Source organism: Muntiacus reevesi, chromosome 14 (assembly GCF_963930625.1).
Source record: "Muntiacus reevesi chromosome 14, mMunRee1.1, whole genome shotgun sequence".
NCBI classification, from domain to species: domain Eukaryota; kingdom Metazoa; phylum Chordata; class Mammalia; order Artiodactyla; family Cervidae; genus Muntiacus; species Muntiacus reevesi.
This window is the reverse complement of record NC_089262.1, coordinates 45307141-45327075: the sequence shown is the minus strand read 5'-3', so window position 1 is coordinate 45327075 and position 19935 is coordinate 45307141. Positions and strand designations below refer to the sequence as shown.

At 36.5% G+C, this 19935-nt stretch overlaps 1 protein-coding gene across 4 annotated transcripts in view; it reads left to right on the top strand.

The window, feature by feature from the left end:
* Nucleotides 1-19935, top strand: part of SLC38A9 (solute carrier family 38 member 9) — an 85818-nt gene that overhangs the window by 48044 nt on the left and 17839 nt on the right. For all 4 annotated transcript variants that reach the window (XM_065905470.1, XM_065905473.1, XM_065905471.1 and 1 more), the window contains 3 exons: nucleotides 1083-1142; nucleotides 4044-4238; nucleotides 6264-6371. In XM_065905470.1, coding sequence (XP_065761542.1) covers nucleotides 1083-1142; nucleotides 4044-4238; nucleotides 6264-6371 — 363 coding nt within the window. The remainder of the gene's footprint in view (nucleotides 1-1082; nucleotides 1143-4043; nucleotides 4239-6263; nucleotides 6372-19935) is intronic.

The window sequence follows — 19935 nt, the reverse complement described above, 5'->3', positions numbered from 1 at the left end:
AAAGACACCCATCATTGAATTTAGGGTGTACCCTAACCCAGTATAACCTAACCTTAGCTTGATTATGTCTGCACAGACTCTGTTTCCAAATAAGGTCCATTCTATGTTTCCTGGTGGACATGGATTTGGGGAGAACTCTACTCAACCTAGTATTCTTGGTGTCAGGGTTTTTACTTGCCTTATGTAAATCTTCGGCATCAGGAATTATATAATTATGTAAAGATCCATAACTTCCTTTCTTGAATCACTAATAACCCATGGAGACATTATAAAAACATAGAGCATAGATTACTTCTTTTATTCTATCTTGAGAAGCATATAGTGGAGATGAATAATTCACATATATAACTTACTTTATGACCTTAAAATCTAATCTAGCTTTTTCTATCATCTTATTTAAGTTTTACATCACTTTCATTAATGCTTACTAAGGCTAACATCAAACAGAATAAAGTAAATTCCCTCAGGCAAGTAAAAACATATTTTTTACCCATTCTCTCATTTACTATAGAATGATATGAATGCCCAGGTATCTACATTAGCTTTTTATTTTGCTGCTACTTTTAGTAAAACTTAGTGGGACCTGTGATCAATAATTACTATATAGCTTTCACTTTATAAAAGCTGTTCTATATTTGTCAAAACTTTAAGTGATTTTTTCAGATAAATTCAGCTGTTTTGAGTAGTGGCTTTCCACTTTTGCAGGTTTTAGAACTTTATAAGATATAACTATACTTATATAAATCAGTGTGAGTGTAGGATAAGAAATTGTGCACATTATCTTTATTCCAGGACTTTTAACTTCAGCCTTCTGGGTGGTTTTTTTGTTTTGTTTTTAAAATCTTCACTCATAAAAATTTTCCACCATGAGACTGTGACACCAGTGATGTCGTTCCTATACAGCAGAGAAAGCTGAAGAAGGTGAAGTTATGTTAATAATGAAGTAGTCTTTGTTCAGTGTATTAAATAATATTACCACAGAGTAGATCTTAAAAGATTTTTATAGATAAAGTAAATTTAGAGGGTGACTGATTTAACATCTTCCACTGAGTATTAAATTATGCTTTCCTCATAATTTTTAGATTTTATTCATCACATTAATGACACAGACCCTATACCGAGTACCAACGATAGCAACCCTGGTAAGTAGTTTGAAGTTGAAAGTTTGCCTTGTTTCTTTATTCATCACCTTTTTTCAAAAAAGACATAAGGTAGAACCTATAACTTTCTTTTAGGTAAATGACCAGCATAAAATCATTATCTTTAGGTTAACTAAGCCACTGTTAAATTGTTGATAACAAGTAAAGATTAAAAAAAGAACAGCTCCACAAAAGTTTGTGTTAATGTAAGCTAAACAATATTTAGTTCATGTTATACAGTTCACAGTTATAGCTCACATTGACAGTATCCATATTTGCTTATGATCAATAAATATTTTCAAGTACCTCTATCACTGCTGATTGTTTCAGAAGTCTAGAACCTTTATTATCAGTTTATTTATTTAGTTCTAAACATTTATCATTTTAGTTAGTAATATTTAAGATATATAAATGTGTGTCCTAAATTTCCTAATGAACCAAGGCTAGGAAATATGGAAAAATAAATTGAAGATTTGCCCCCCCCAAAAAAATCAATTTCTTAGAAAAGTTTATTTTAATTAATTTATTAGAAATAAACATTTGGGGACTTTCCTGATGGTTCAGTGGCTAAGACTCCATGTTCCTTGTGCAGGGGGCCTGGGTTTGATCCCTGGGCAGGGAACTAAGATCCCATATGCTGCAACTAAGACCTAGTGCGACCAAATAAATACATTAAATAAATAAAGAGAATTAAAAAATAATAAATGTTTGTAGTCTGTATGTTTATCCAGTATGGCAGTCATAGGAAAAATGAATAGAAAAGCTAATATAACCTGAGTAACAGCATAACTAACATCACCTAAAGCTTTTATGTGTTTAGGTTTCAGAGATACTGAATTGATATTTTGATGGAGGTACACATTGATCACTAAGAGGACAATTCATTCAATGCATACTTATTAAATCTATTATGTGTCAGAATCTGTTCTAGGCTCCGGGATATAATGGACAGACAAGAGTTTCTCTTGTGAGGTATACATTCCAATGTTTGCTGTTCAGTGTCTTACTTTACCCCTTAATTAAATTAATTAATCTGTCATTTGTTAACACTAGAAAATGAGTGAAGTACCAGCATTATTTCTGTGAATGCACATACACACACACATACTTTTCTTTAATTATACTAAAAATATATTCATAATATAATTTAAACACATACCTCTGGAACCCTGTTCCTTACCTCAGAATTTTCAAAAGCCCAAGAAACATACTGGTTTTAAAATAGAAATTCATTTACTGTAGCTACTCTGATAACAATTGATGAAACTAGTATATTACTATCTAGTAGGATTTCTTGAGTAGAGAGTCAGTTCATTGTTGAGTTCATGAATATTACAATTGCACTAATAATTTGGAGAGCATTATCAGCAAAGTCAGTTTACTTTGCATAGTGATATGTTGATAGCATCACTTCTTGATTCTTTCGTTTATTTTAAACAAAGTATTGAACAGAGTATCAAGCAATCCATTTCAGTAAGTATTAGAAATTGCAGCAGACATTTACTGGATACTCACTGTGTGCAAGCATTGTTCACAATGTTTTACAGTACCTTCATAAGGTGGTACTGTTCTCTTCATTTTCTATAGGGCTTCCCTGGTAACTCAGCTGATAAAGAATCTGCCTACAGTACAGGAGACCCTGGTTCAATTCCTGAGTTGGGACAATCCCCCAGAAAAGGGATAGGCTACCCATTCCACATTCTTGGGCTTCCCAAGGCATAGAGAATTTAGTGACTTGTGTGTTGATTCACAGAGTGAAGATTCTTTATTCAATCAGTTTACTTCCATAACCTGTATTCTTTACCACTCTAATTATTAGCACAGGAAAAATTCAAGTTAATTTGCTTTTGTCCAGAGCATAGAAGGAAAAAAATACAGGTTAAAAGTGCTAACTAAGAAAACTATTTGGCTTTGTGGCATGCCAAATAACAGATAGAGAATAAAATTGTTGCTCAGCATTTTTTACAGCATTAAACATTCTTTACAAAGAGCTGATTATTAGCAAAAGTACTATTATGAACTTAGAAGCACAGTGAGAATGATTTGTATTCTCTCTGCAAACAGAAGAAACTGCCACTTGTAGATCAGTGTTAGGAAAAATACAGTTTATTCACTTCCCAGTTCTCTGGATAACATCTGGGCTTTCAGCTGCTCTAAGGCCTGAGAAACATCCAGGACAATTACTTTGGATTGCTGGTATTCAAGATTCTTAAATATAAGCAATTATTAGATTTTGGCAGTACCATGGCAATGTTTCAATGGTGTCTGCTTTTTATTCCAAACCCATCGATTTTGCTTATTGTTAGAAGAAGCCTGTTCTCTGGACTTTGTGTGGGTTATTAGCAAGACGAACAATTACCTTGAATGATGTGTCTTATATGATTGTAATAATAAGATCAAACATCATCCAACACAATATTTTCTCTCTGGTAGTGGGACAGAAGGATAATTGGTAGAATAATTTTATAGTTTCCAATAGAAAGTAGAAATCAAGGCTATACCTCAAAATTTTCTAACATTCTACCTTTAATTATTTATAAGTAAAAGTTTTCTGATATAACTACATACAAAATAGATAAACCACAAGGACCTCCTATATAGCGCAGGAAAGTATATTCAATATCTTGTAATAACCTATAGTGGAAAAGAATCTGAAAAATAATATCTGAATCACTATGCTATATACCTGAAACTAACACAACATTATAAATCAACTATACTTCAAAGTTAAATAATAAAAAAAAAATTGCAAAGACTCCACATATATCTAAACATAACCCTCTATTTTTTTCCCCAAAAAGGAGAAACCTAATATTCATGGTAAAACTTAAGGTTGGTAGAGCAAGTTTAAGTCTCATTGTTCTTCTTTGTTGCCTCCTCTGATCTGTTGCTTCCTTGTTACAGTGATTTGTCCAAGTGCCGGGAGCGGTGGCCATCCTGACAACAGCTCCATGATTTTCTATGCCAGTGACTCAGGACTCCAACAGTTTGAAAAGTGGTGGAATAAGTCCAAGACAGTGCCCTTTTACCTCATAGGGCTCCTTCTGCCACTGCTTAATTTCAAATCTCCTTCATTTTTTTCAAAATTTAACATCCTAGGTAAGCCAAGGCACTGTGTAATAGAGCCTCTGTATGGTAGAATACATGCTGGAGTCTGTGGGAATATGGTCTGACCAGCAAAACAGTCACCTTCCAGGCCTGTTCATCTGTGTTCAATTTGTTCACGCAATATTGCCCTACTTTTTGCTTTTCTTGATGAAGTTTGGCACAGAAAAAAATAGAGATGGCCATCTCAAGCCCAAGTCCCTTTTTAAGATGAGTTACTGGGATTTCCATTCTATCCTTACTGAACAACTATTCCTCATTTCCTCTACAACTAGTGGCAATAGACTAAGATTTCAGCAGGAGAAATCCAAAGTGAATATTATAGAACTTCTCAGTTCTAAAGTTTGGAAATATTAGAACTTACTAAGGGAAATTATGGAATATTTTTTCCCTACAGTTTCTATTCAAGAGTATAAGCACAGAATTATCACTTGACTTTGAACCTGGAATATTGTTATCTAGCTGAAGGGCCTTAGGCTTATTCTGCTTTTGCTCTGTTCCTCCGTGCTTTTTCTTTCTTTTCAACACTATTGCCTCTTTAAAGGAACAGACTTCTTTTTGTGAGACCTGTTTTTCAGAAATTTCTGAAATCACTGAAGAAATTTCAGAAAAGGAACCTGTATGAAAGCTCAGGTCTGGTTAACTAAAGACAAGGGTATCATTCATAAAGAACTGATAACTCAAATGGATAATAGGATTTCACCTTTTCCCTGTAGATATGGTCTCTTGGTAGGCAGACTAGAGTATGAAAAATTTAGATTACATCAAAGAGATGACTTTTGGGTTTTTTTTCAAAAGACCAAAGAAGGAGGTAAGGATATTTCTCTATACCTTAGCTTCATAACAAAATTCACCATGAGCCTACAACAGACACACACAGAAAATGAAGAGTTGTGGTTATATAAGCTTCAACCTCTTGTATGCATCCTTTCTGAATCAGCTAACCTCCAAACCCACAGTAGAGCTTATAGAGCTCATTTGTGGTTTCCTGATTTGCTGGCCAACTTTCCTATGGAACAGATCTTTAAAAGTTAGCTTGTGAACTTACAGAAGAACTTGCTCAATCGAGCAAAACAATCACTAGGCGTCTAGCCAGGTTAAATTCTTCTCTACCTCCTTAAGAAATTTTGATTTTGCCCTTTCTCTTGTCACTTTCCCTTTTAAAACTACATATAACTTCTTTAGAGAAATCAGAACCTAATTTGTCTAAATACCATCCTGGATCTCTTGACTCTGCTCAGTAGTGACTGGACTTAATTCCTTAAATCCTCTAATTTCCAGACTACTAAAAAATCCTGAAATTCTGAATGCCCACTTTACCCGACATAAAGTAAGTGTTCAGTGTACACACAGTGAATGAAATCTGAAATCTTTCCATGGAGCAAGTAGTACTAAACAACCAAAACTTCATCTAGATACTAAATCAGATTGTTCATGGACTATTTGACTTATTGCCTTTCTCAAATAAGTTTATGATCCACATTTACTACTTTTCTTTCTTTACTTTCTACCATCTTACACTAAATATTTTGACAGATTTTCCCAACTTGTTGGCTGTCTCTAACTTTTAATATGGAGAATAAGAGTCAGGGACTTCCCAGGGGTCCAGTGGTTAAGACCTCGTGCTTCTAATTCAGGGAGTGCAGGTTCTACCCCTGGTTGGGGAACGAAGATCCCACATACTGCACAGACAAATTAGAAGAAAGTCAGTTTTGTGTTTTGCTTTTTCCTAAGTAACCTTACAGTCTTATAATAAACTCCCTACATGTATCAGAACCTAAAGTCAGCTCATAACTTCTTAGGCCTACTACATAGTTTTGTACTTTGTTTTCTGATATCTTCCAGGGTTTGTTTCTGTTCTTTAGATCTCACCTGCGCATAAATACTAATGCTAATTTTCCAAACTTTGCTGAAAGTGTAGGAACAAAATTTGATTTTTAAATAGTCTGTAAAATAAATAAATAAATAAATAGTCTGTAAAACAAAGATGATTAGTGGTTTCTGAATTTTTTCTTGCAGGCACAGTGTCTGTTCTCTACTTGATTTTTCTCGTCACTTGGAAGGCTATTCGCTTGGGATTTCATTTGGAGTTTCACTGGTTTACACAAACAGAATTTTTTGTCCCAGGTGAGCTATTTCAGCCAAGTAAAGAATTAATAAATTACAATAATGTGATCTTTAGTTAACTATTCTTAGCTATAGTTACTATAAAACAAATAATCGTAGTTTTTATGATGAGCACTTTTTATTAATGCTGTTAAGCTAAAACCAGGAATACAGTTGAAATTACTATGGTTTTCTTGCAGTTGGGGATAACCAGGACCCTTTGTCATTTCTACTTGGGAGTTCAAAGTCACAATACAATTGAAAAATCAATAACTCATTCTCTAGACATCTCTGAGAGGGCATAACCCTAGAATTTTAGAGACTTAGAACATAGTAAGTAATAAATATATATGGATAATACTAGTAATTGTAGGTCATCTACTTGGTGATTCTACGGTAGGTAATGCCACGTGACCCAGGTCTGCTGCAGCCAGAGCCCCTGTCCCCGGGCAGGCCACTGCTGACTCGTGCCTCCACAGGAGACACTCAAAGGCAGGTCTGGCTCAGTCTCTGTGGGACCTCTGGGTCCTGGTGCACACACGGTTTTGTTTGAGCCTTCCGAGCATCTCTGGTGGGTAGGGGGGTTTGATTCTAAATGCGATTTCTCCCCTGCCATTTTGTTAGGACTTTTCCTTTGCCCTTGGACATGGGACATCTTTTTTTGGTGAGACCCAACATTCTCCTGTCAACAGTTGTCCAGCAGCAAGTTACAATTTTGGAGTTCTCGCAAGAGATGAGTACACATTCTTCTATTCCTCCATCTAGTTGCAGAATGATTATACCAAAGAAATTCCCACAGTGTTAAGAAAGTTCTAGGACCCACAACAGATTTCTCAACTTGGGGATTCGGCAAAGGGACTCAGAACCCCCAGGCAATTTGACTTTGGAGACAGTGGGATTTGATTACAGAACTTCCACAGGACTGGGGAAACAGATTCTTGGAGGGCACAAACAAAACCTTGTGAACACCAGGAGCAGGAGAAAGGAGCATTGTGCCCACAAGAGACTGAGCCAGACTTGCCTTTGAGTGTCAGGCAAAACAACAGAGATGGAACACAGCCCCACCCATCAGCAGAAAATTGCATTAAAGATTTCCTGAGCATGGTCCCACCCGTTAGAATAAGACCCAGTTTCCCCCACAGTCAGTCTCTCCCATCAGGAAGCTTCCATAAGTGTCTTATCCTTTTTTATCAGAGGGCAGACCAAATGAAAACCACAGTCACAGAAAACTTAACCAAACTGATCACATGGACCCCACCCTTGTCTAACTCAATGAAACTATGAGCCATGCCGTGTAGGGCCACCCAAGATGGACGGGTCATGGTGGAGAGTTCTGACAAAAGTGGTCCCCTGGAGAAGGGAATGGCAAACCACTTCAGTATTCTTGCCTTGAGAACCCCATGAACAGTATGAAAAGGCAAAAAGATAACGACGCTGAAAGGTGAACTCTCCAGGTCGGTAGGTGCCCAATATGCTACTGGAGATCAGTAGAGAAATAACTCCAGAAAGAATGAAGAGACGGAGCCAAAGCAAAAACAACACCCAGTTGTGGATGTGACTAGGGATGGAAGTAAAGTCTGATGCTGTAAAGAACAATATAACATGGGAACCCAGAATGTTAGGTCCATGAATCAGGTGGATTAGAAGTGGTCAAACAGGAGATGGCAAGAGTGAACATCAACATTTTAGGAATCAGTGAACTAAAATGGACCGGAATGGGAGAATTTAACTCAGATGACCATTATATCTACTATTGTGGGCAAGAATCCCTTAGAAGAAATGGAGTAGCCCTCATGGTCAACAAAAGAGTTCAAAATGCAGTACTTGGGTGCCGTCTCAAAATGACAGAATGATCTCTGTTCAATTCCAAGGTAAACAATTTAATATCATAGTAATCCAAGTCTATGCCTCAACCACTAATGCTGAAGAAGCTGAAGTTAAATGGTTCTATGAAGCCCTACAAGACCTTCCAGAACTAACACCAAAAAAGGATGTCCTCTTTATCATAGGGGACTGAAATGCAAAAGTAGGAAGTCAGGAGATACCTGGAATAACAGGCAAGTTTGACCTTGGAATACAAAATGAAGCAGGGCAAAGGCTAACAGAGTTTTGCCAAGAGAACTCACTGGTTATAGCAAACACCCTCTTCCAACAACACAAGAGACAATTCTACAAATGGACATCACCAGATGGTCATTGCCAAAATCAGATTATATTCTTTGCAGCCGAAGATGGAGAAGCTCTATACAGTCAGCAAAAACAAGACCAGGAGCAGACTGTGGCTCAGATCATGAACTCTTTATTGCAAAATTCAGAGTTAAATTGAAGAAAGTAGGGAAAATCCCAAGCCCATTCAGGCATGACCTAAAATCAAATCCCTTTTGATTATACAGTGAAAGTGACAAATAAATTCAAGGAATTAGATCTGATAGACACAGTACCTGAAGAACTTGGTGACCAAGACCATCCCCATGAAAAAGAAATGCAAAAATGCAAAATGGTTAGCTGAAGAGGCCTTACACGTAGCTGAGAAAAGAAGAGACGCTAAAAGCAAGGGGGAAAAGGAAAGATACACCCATCTGAATGCAGAGTTCCAAAGAGTAGCAAGGAGAAATAAGAAAGCCTTCCTCAGTGATTCAATGCGAAGAAATAGAGGAAAGCAAAGAATGGGAACACTAGAGATCTCTTCAGGAAAATTAGAGATACCAAGGGAACATTTTATGCAAAGATGGGCACAATAAAGGACAGAAACAGTATGGACCTAACAGAAGCAGAAGATATTAAGAAGAGGTGGCAAGAATGCACAGAAGAACTGTACAAAAATATAAAAAAGGTCTTAATGACCCAGATAATCACAATGGTGTGATCACTCACCTAGAGCCAGACGTCCTGGAATAGGAAGTCAAGTGGGCCTTGGGAAGCATCACTAGGAACAAAGCTAGTGGAGGTGATGGAATTCTAGTTGAACTGTTTCAAATCCTTAAAGATGATGCTGTGAAAGTGCTGCACTCAATATGCCAGCACATTTGGAAAACTCAGCAGTGGCCACAGGACTGGAAAAGGTCAGTTTTCATTTCAATCCCAAAGGAAGGCAATGCCAAAGAATGCTCAACCTACCGCACAATTGCACTCATCTCACATGCTAGCAAAGTAATGCTCAAAATTCTCCAAGCCAGGCTTCAACAGTATGTGAACTGAGAGCTTCCAGATGTTCAAGCTGTTTTAGAAAGGGCAGAGGAGCCAGAGATGAAATGGCCAACATTCGCTGGATCATCAAAAAAGCAAGAGATTTCCAGAAAGCATTTACTTCTGCTCTATTGACTACACCAAAGCCTTTGACTCTGTAGATCACAACAGACTGGAAAATTCTTCAAGAGATGGGAATACCAGGCCCCCTGACCTGCCTCCTGAGAAATCTGTATGCAGGTCAAGAAACAACAGTTAGAACTGGACATGGTACAATGGACTAGTTTCATATTGGGAAAGGAATATGTCAAGGCTATGTATTACCACTCTGCTTATTTAACTTATATGTAGAGTACATCATGCAAAATACTGGGCTGGATGAAGTGCAAGCTGGAATCAAGATTGCCGGAAGAAATATTAATAACCTCAGATACGCAGATAACATCACCCTTATGGCAGAAAGCAAAGAGGAACTAAAGAGCCTCTTGATGAAGGTGAAAGAGGAGAGTGAAAAAGTTGGCTTATAACTCAACATTCAGAAAACTAAGATCATGGAATCCAGTCCCATCACTTCATGGCAAATAGATGGGGAAACAATGGAAACAGTTTATTTTGGGGGCTCCAAAATCACTGCAGATGGTGATTGCAGCCATGAAATAAAAAGACACTTGCTCCTTGGAAGAAAAGCCATGACCAACCTAGACAGCATATTAAATAGCAGAGACATTACTTTGCTAACAAAGGACCATCTAGTCAAGGATATGGTTTTTCCAGTAGTCATGTATGGATGTGAGTGTTGGACCATAAAGAAAGCTGTGTGCTGAAGAATTGATGCTTTTGAACTGTGGTGTTTTAGAAGACTCTTGAGAGTCCCTTGGACTGCAAGGAGATCAAACCAATCAAACCTGAATATTCATTGAAAGGACTGATGCTGAAGCTGAAGCTCCAATACTTTGGCCACCTGTTGTGATGAACTGACTCATCTGAAAAGGCCTTGATCCTGGGAGAGATTGAAGGCAGGAGGAGAAAGGGATGACAAAGGATGAGGTGGTTGCATGGCATCACTGACTCGACTGACATGAGTTCGAGCAAGCTCCAGAAGTTGGTGATGGACAGGGAAGCCTGGTGTATTGTATTCCATGGGCTCGCAGAGTCGGACGTGACTGAGTCACTGAACTGAACTAAATGCCGGTAATTAACATCATTGTTCCCCTTATGGGTTTTTTCTTTTAATGTTGATGTTTTTCAGACTAATTAAGATGGTGATTATTAAGTGTTTTTTTCCTCCTTTTTTTTCCCCCATAGCAATTTTTTGTTTCACCCAAATTTAGAGTATTTTGAACATGACAGAAGGGCATCTTTCCAACCAGGGGATCAAACCCAGGTGCTCCGCGTTGCAGTCAGGATTTTTTACCATCTGAGCCACCAGGGAAGCCCAAGAATACTGGAGTGGGTAGCTTAACCCTTCTGCACGGAATCTTCCCAACCTAGGAATCGAACTGGGGTCACCTTCATTGCAGGCAGGTTCTTTGTCAGCTGAGCTACCAGGGAAGTCCAAAGCAATGAATGGATAATGCTAAATGAGGAGACAGACTAGAAAATAGAAGTGGCTATTATGCTTGTACCTTAAGAACTAATAAGGAGAAAGAAAGTAGTACAAAATCCTGTTGTTGATTTAGAAAGACTGGTTTCCTTCCATTCTTCAACTGTTGATTCTGGCAGTGTAGATTTCAAGTCTTTATTCAATTTCTCAGGTTTGTCTCTACAGCCTACAATTATAGTTGTCTTCATTTCATTTATTACAACATTCTTGAGTTTTCCAGGTGTACTGAGTTGGTGATCATTGGAAGTCATTGTTTGTGTTACCATGGTTACTTATTTTTAGTTCATCTTGGCTGCATCAATTTTAATTTTTTAAATTTCTATTAAACGCCCACAAAGAATAAAAAGTCAGTTTAAATTCAGGATAAAGGAAGCACTGGGGCTTGAAAGGCATCCTTCTCTCACAGATTGTATTTAAAATTGAATAGTGATAAAAATGGCAACTTTAAGCTACTTTTTCCACTGATTAATAAAAATAGTCTATTTTCTAAAAGTAGATTCATAATGATTTATATTTAGACTTAGTGATTAAAGTTCCTGCTAATGATAGAACATTAGAGATAAATATGAAAGAAAGGGAGAGTATTAATAGTTATTTAGAAGATGGAAAAGAGAAACTTGTTTAAGTAGTTATCAAGCCATTTATTTCACTTTGCTTCATTTCTAAATGATATGAAAGGAGAATTATGAGGACTGAAAGGAATTTTTATAAATATTTATGGCTCTGAGACTTACTGTGATTGAATAATTTTTCAATAAAGAAAATATGTCATAAATCTTTCTCAGTAAAGGCTAATGAAAAATAAGAGAACTTGGAGGGTGTGAATCTTTACTGTCCTGGTGAAGAATTCTCATAAACTTCTGGGTCTAATTGAACCTTTATGTACTCTTGTTTCTAAAAATTCATTTTTCAGTTCAGTAAGTATATCCCATCACCCTTCTTCCCAGATAATTGGAAAAATAACAAGAAAAACTTGCTAATGTATTTCATTCTATCCTTTCCTGCCTACTCGGGGACTTTACTTTTTGCAGTTATCCTTTCTTTTTTAATCATGCATTATCAGATTTTTCCTACTAAACTATTCCTACTAGTATACAAACATGTTTCCCAGTCTAAAAACAAAAACTCGTATGACCCCATTCCCTGTAACTGTTATTTCCTTTTAAAGAAAAACTTTGTATGAGTTGTCTGTGCTGTCTCCACTTCTTCCATTTTGCCTCACTTTGGTTAGGCTTTTGCTCCAGTCACTCCAAGACTGATGACCAATGACTTCATCTTTCCAAACTCCATGACCAAATCCCATACCTCTTCTTACTCAACCTATAAGCAACATGGGGCACATTTGGCCACGTCTTCCATCTTAAAACACTTTATTTGCTTAACTTTTAAAACCCTATTCTCTTGATTCTTCTACATAACTGTTCCTTTTCTTATCTCTGACTTCTAAATGATAGTCATCCACAGTTTAGACACAAACCCCGCTTCTCTCTACCTTTATTCCCTAAATAATGTCATCTAATCACCTGGCTTTATATGTTGTCATCATAGGTGATGACCAATCCCAATTTTTTTATCTCTAGCTCAGATCTCTCTACTGAAGTCCATACTCATATATCTAGCTGCTGCTTCTTGGTTGTCCACTTTGTATTCTTAATTTACAAAAATCCAGTAATTGTTTTCTCCATCATCCACCCCCTCCCACCGGCCTGCTAAACCTGCTCTTCTCCCAGGCTTTTCATTCTCAGAAAATGGTAGCCCCAGTTTACCACTTGACCAGGCCAAACACTTAGGAGTCATACTCGACTGTTCTTTTTTTCCACTTCCCCTCCACCAATATCTACACAACTGACCTTCTACTTTCAAAATAAATTGAGAATCTGATTATTTCTTATCATTTCTACCAAAAAAGAACTATGTTAAGCTCCTAATCTCTCAGCCAGATTATTGAAGTAGCCTCATAACTAGCCTCACTGTTTCCACTTTGTCTCTTTCTCCATAGTCTGTTCCACACCTGGCAGGTAGAGTTTTTTTTAAAAACAACCTTCAAAAGCCTCTAGTGGTTTCCCATCTTATTCAGAATAGAGGCAAGTCTTTGTCATTGTCTATAGGCCCTGTTGAATCTGACTCCTGGGTTTCTCTCTGATTTCATTCCCTATTACTTTCCCACCCATTCAGTCTACTCCAACAACACTGCCTTCCTTGCTGCTCTACAAAATTGCCAAGCACACTCCTAACTCAGAGTCTTTGCACTCAGTATCCCCTTTACGTAAAGTGTCCTCTTTTTCTCAGGTTTCTACATGATTGGTATTGTTAGAAAGGTTGTCCCTGACTTTGTACCCACTCTCACACCTTCTTGTTCTTTATTTTCTTTAGAACTGTCATCACTACCAAATCTTATATGCTAGTATCCCTGGCTATCTAAATGTTAAATTCCTGATTCTGACTGGTTGGAGTATTGAGGCATATTCATTATTCTAATCAACTTGGCTCCAGAGTTTCAGATAGAAAGTAGCAGACATTAAGATAACAAGAGACTTACCTAAAAATGTCTCTAAATCTGTTTGGTTCTTGAATTTGGAAAGTTCAGATGTTATGAAATATTTGTATTTATTTTTTTTTTTTACCTGGGTATCTAGAACGTTCACTCTCTGAGAAATGTTCTTTTTTTTTTTTTTTTCAATGCTTCTCTATTACTATTGTATCCCCAAGACCTATGGTACTTCTAGTATATAGTGAGCTCAATAAATAACTGAGAAAATGGGTTTGTATCTACTCCTTCCCAAATTCCATTAAAACAATATTTTAAAAAATGTAAAAAACAAGCACAAAGAAATTCTCCAGAAGAGACAATAGCAAACGAGAGACAGCAACAGATTTTTAGAAGCTTGAAAGCTGATACATGGTTGGTAATTGACAGCAAAGCAGAGAAAACTGAAATGTAAATACCTGTAGAGAGGAGGGTAATGTGAATGACACAGTCCTTGAAAGCCTCAGTATTTGGAGACATTTGGGAATTCTGAACGCAAAGATAAGGAGAAGGGCTCAAAATGGGAGAATTCCTTGAAAGTTTATATCAGTAGTAATTAGATATAATCCACCCCCCTTCCCTTTTCAATCTAGCAAGAGATGGAAGAAACTAAATCAGATACTCTCCGGACTTCGGTTTGCCAAGCTCAACAGAAGGGTAGGAATAAGACTCAGTTCTGAAAATGGGTTAAGTGAAAACATGTGCTGAATGGTGAGGCCAAACCCCACCTCCTACCCCTCCAATTCTCTGTTCTTTACACCTTGCCTCTCAGCAAGCTGATAGCATAGGAAAATAGAGAGTGCTCCTCAGAAGAAACCAATAAGCCCAAGAAGACCTGGAGTCTCAGATACTTGGATTCTATCAAAGAAATGGCAGGTACCTTGCTTGTCTCAGACCATTTAGATGTCCACTAAGTATGCATTTTTTTTCCAGTGCTTCACTTTTAAATATTAATATAACTAAAGACCACTGAATACTTGTAGGAAACCTCTTACATAAAAATAAAACAAGAAAGATAAAAAAGGAACCTAAAGGGAAAATAATAAGGGAACAAAAGCAAAATTCTAAAAAATTACATCCTCACAGTGACAAAAGACAGTGATATCCATGAAATAATATTTGAATACCACGGGAAATAAAATATGAATAGAAATTAAGAATTCAAAGAAAATTTGGAAGATAAAGCTAGCTTTCTCAAAAGACTAGACAATGTGGATGGATGGATGGATGACTAAAAGGAAGGAAGGAAAAATATAGGACAGAAAAGATGAGGAAATAGAGAATTAATCTAGGTGGTCCAGTATCCAACTGAAAATAGTACCATAGAGAAGAGAGAACATGGTGAGAAAATTATCAAAGAAATTATGTAAGAAATTTCCTCAGAACTGAAGAACATGTGTTTGTAGACATAAGGGCCCAAAACATTGTGAATAAGACCCACACCACAGCATATCATTATGAAATTTCACAACACCAGGGATAAAGAGAAGAGCTTTCAGGGACTAAGAACAAGTCTGTACAAAAGATCTGGAATCAGAATAGTATCAGACTTTTTAACAACAGCTCTGAAAGAAAAAGACAACAGAAGGTCAACAAAGGTCTCAGAATAAATTATTTTGACCTAAAATCCTAAAGCCCACCATACTGTCATCCAACTGTTAGAGTATATAATAAAGGTATTATATATATATAATAAAGGTATATATCGGAAAGTCTCACAAAATTTTACCTTCCATGCACTCTTTCTCAGGACAATACTGCAAAATGTGCTTCACCTAAAAGAAGTAGAATATCAAGAAATTCTCAGAATGATGGTGAAGGGAAATCCTAGAAAACAGCTGTGCAGCAGGCCTAGGGAGCAGCCAGCCCAGATTACAGCAGGTAGACAGATGGCTCCAAGAGGCATTTCTTCAAAGACAAAAATAATAAAATGGAAAAGGTTATTTGATGGATAATAATCATAAAAATGAAAACTTTGATTTTACAAAATCAGAATTATGATTCTATTAGGGGTATAGGACATGGGGAAGTGAAGGGTGATAGTGATATAAAAGTCCTAAAGCCTTCTGGTGGAAAATGGATCATGTCTAAAATTTTAAAGTAAAGAAAAAGAACTATAAGCATATTACTTAAAAATAGATTATAAATTTAAGATATGCTAAATAGTTACAGGAGTTATAATTAGTTGCCTCTGGGAAATAGGATTCAGGATGGGAGATGTGAAAGATATGAAACTGGTTTTTATTAGCAACCTTGTGATACTATTTAACTTTTAACAATTAGTATACATTTAAGACTACAATTTGGAAAACCCCATGGATAGAGGAGCCTGGTAGGCTGCAGTCCATGGGGTCACTAAGAGCCAGACACGACTGAGCGACTTCACTTTCACTTTTCACTTTCACGCATTGGAGAAGGAAATGGCAACCCACTCCAGTGTTCTTGCCTGGAGAATCCCAGGGACAGGGGACCCTGGTGGGCTGCCGTCTATGGGGTTGCACAGAGTCGGACACGACTGAAGCGACTTAGCAGCAGCAGCAGCAGCAGCAAGACTGCAATTAAGATTACATTTTTTAAATGAAAAACTGTTAAATGCTTTGAAACTGACTTCAAAAAGAGACTCAGACACTGATTTTCAAGGATTATGGAGTGATTTGCCATTTGATAGCAGCATTGTGTTAATCTGTAACCAGAAAAACATAATTTTCTAACCACATGTACTTTAAATAGTATGTATATGGCCCACATTTTTTGTTGTTTTTGCTTTTGAACTTTTTATTAAAGTATAGCATACATTTATAATAAAAGTGCATAGTTCCTAAGTGTACAACTTGATTAATTTTCACAAACTGAACAAACCAGATAACCAGCACCCTGTTTAAAACCAGAAATTACTATGAATAACACCCCAGAAATCCATCTCATTCTCCCTACCAGTTGGTATCGCCCTGCAGAGATAACCACTGTTCTAACTTTTAACCCCAAAGATTAATTTTGTCTGTTTTTTGACTGACTATAGTTGGTTATGTCCGTATTTAGTCCTCTGCCCGTGTTTTTAATTGGATTGTTTATTTTCTTGCTATTGAGTTACATGAGTTATTTATATATTTTGATTATTAGTTGTTTATCCAATACATGATTTGCAAACACTTTCTCCCATTTTGTAGGTTGCCTGTTCATTTCATCAATGGATTACTTTGCTGTACAGAAGCTTGTTAGGTTGATATGACTCCATTTGTTTATTTTTGTTTTTGTTGCCTTTGCTTTTGGTGTCAAATAAAAAAATCACTGCCAAGATCAATATCAAGGAGCTTACCCTCCTGGGGGTTTTATGGTTTCAGGTCTTACCTTCAAGTTTTTAATCCATTTAGAGTTGATCTTTGTATATGGTTTAAGATAGGGGGGCCCAGTTTCATTCTTTTGCATCTGTCTCCCAGTTTTTCCAACACCATTTATTGAAGAGACTGTTCTTTCCCCATTGTATATTCTTGACTTCTTTGTCATAAATTAATTAACTGTATATGTGTGGATTTATTTCTGAGCAGTCTGTTCCACTGATCTATGTGTCTGTTCTTTGTCAATACCATGCTGTTTTGATTACTATATCTTGTAATAAAGTTGAAAACCAGGAAGTGTGATGCCACCAGCTTCATGCCTCTTTCCCAAGATCGGTTTGGCTGTTTGGAGTCTTTTATGTTTCTATACACATTTCAGGAATGTTTGTTCTATTTCTGTGAAAAATGTCATTGAAATTTTGATGGAGATTGTGTTGAATGTGTAGATTGTTTTGAGTAGTATGGACATTTTAACAATATTGATTCTTCCAATTCATGAACTTGGAGTCACTTTCCATTTATCTGTGTCTTAAGTTTCTTTCATCATGTCTTACAGATTTTAGTTCATGGGTCTTTCAACTCCTTGGTTAAATTTTTCCTAGGTATTTTATTTTTTGATGCTACTATAAATGGGATTGTTTTCTTAATTTCTTTTTCTGATAGTTTGTTATTAGTGTATAGAAACACAACAGATTTTGTATGTTGAAATGGTACTCCCCAAGTTTTCTGATTTTATGTATTGGTTCTAAAAGTCTTTTGTTGGCATTCTTAGGGTTTTCTGTATATAGTATTATATCCTTGACAGATGGAGTCAGTTTCATTTCTTCCTTTCCAATTCTGATGCCTTTTATTTCTTTTCTTGCTCTGACTAAGACTTTCAATATTGTGTTGGATAAAAATGGCAAGAGTAGGTAGGCATCCTTGTTCCTGTTCTTGGAGGAAAAGTTTTCAGCTTATCGTCATGGAATATGATATTCGTTCTGGGTTTTTCCTATATATGGCCTTTATTATGTTGAGATACTTTCCCTCCATACCCAGTTATTTGAGAATTAATATCATAAATTGGTGTTCAGGCTCGATTTTGGAGGATAAGTCCCTCCAGTGTACACACTAGGAACATTTTTTCCCATCAATCTGGGCTTTTCCTTTATAGGACAAGCCAATTTGGTTGGGTACCCATTTGGAGAGGAGAGGTGTTGTTGGATTCTACTCTGAACCGATTCATTTAGGACTAGTTCTTGTGGGGCAGGCCCACCCTAGTTGAAATTAGCTCATTTGTAGGGTACATTTATTTACCTGATTTGGGAACTGGTCCAGTTGGAACTGGTTCATTTGGGAGCTAATTCTTGAGGGGGTGGGTAGCCTAGTTGGAATGAGTTCATTTGTTATATAGGGTAAATTTATTTTATAGGGTAAATTTATTTACCCTATCAGGGAATCAGTTCATCTATATTCATTGATGCTGGAATCTGTGCCGTTTTTCTTGGAATTTGTCTGCATCTTTTGTGTTTTGGTGTTATAAAGCTTATAAAAATGGGAATTATTTCATGTGTACCAGGGGAAAGATCTTTGGGGTGCATATTAGATACGTTAAGATCAGAAGGACAATGGCCCCTGAATGGTTCACAATTAAACAGTCAGAAGTGCTTTACAAAGGAGAGGAACATTCTGATAAGGAGGCTCCCTTGGACTTGTGGCATCCAATTTTAATTTCCCCTACAGGAGTCTGGGAGAAGGAAATGGCAACCCACTCCAGTAGTCTTGCCTGGAGAATCTCACGGACAGAGGAGCCTGGGAGGCTACAGTCTATCGGATCACAAAGAGTTGGGCGTGACTGAGTGACTTAAACTTATCGTAAAAAGCTTTTTCTGCATCTATTGAAATGATCATATGATTCTTATTCTTCAATTTGTTAATGTGGTGTATCACACTGATTGATTTGTACATGTTAAACCATACTTGCATCCCTGGAATAAATCTCACTTGATAATAGTGTGTAATCCTTTTAATGAATAGTTTAACTTGGATTGCTAATATTGAGAATTTTTGTGTCTGTGTTCATCAGGGACATTGGCCTATAATTTTCTTTTTTTGTAGTATCTTTGTCTAGCTTTGGTATCAGGGTAATTCTAGCTTTGTAAAATGAGTTTGGAAGTATCTTTCTCTTTTATTTTTTGGAAGAGCTTGAGAAGGATGGTATTAATTCTTAATTGGTAGAATTCACAGTGAAGCTATCTGGTCTTAGATTTTTGTCTGTTGAGAGGGTTTTAATTGTTGATTCAGCCTCTGGTCTGTTCAGATTTTCTGTTTTTTCATGATTCAGTCTTGGTAGTTTGCATGTTTTTAGGAATTTATTTATTTCTTCTAGATTGTCCAATTTGTTGGTGTATTGGTGTATGATTGTTCATGTAGTCTCTTATGATCTTTTGCATTTCTGTTGTATCAGTTGTGGCATCTTCTGTTTCATTTATATGAATCCTTTCTTTTTTTTCTTGATTAATCTAGCTGAAGTTTTATCTATTTTATCTTTCAAAAAAAAGCCAGCTCTTAGTTTTGTTGATCTTTTCTATTATCTCTTTAGTCCCTATTTCATTTATTTCTTGCTGATCTTTGTTATTTCTCTTCCTTTTAACTTTGGGATTTATTTGTTCTTTTTCTAGTTTCTTTAGGTACAAAATTAGATTGTTTATTTGAAATTTTTCTTATTTCTTGAGGTAAGCCTATCATGTGTAAATGATAATTTTATCATCTTCTCAAATATTGAAGCTTTGTTATAATTATGTAAGTATAATGCTGTTGATCATTCTTTTTCTTGTTAGAAAGTATCCCTCTGTTGAGGTCTGTCTCAATAGGGCTTTTTTTTTAACCTATATTGTTGGAACACCTCATAGAGTAAATGCTATGAACACTGGAATGCATTATCTTTTCAAATTA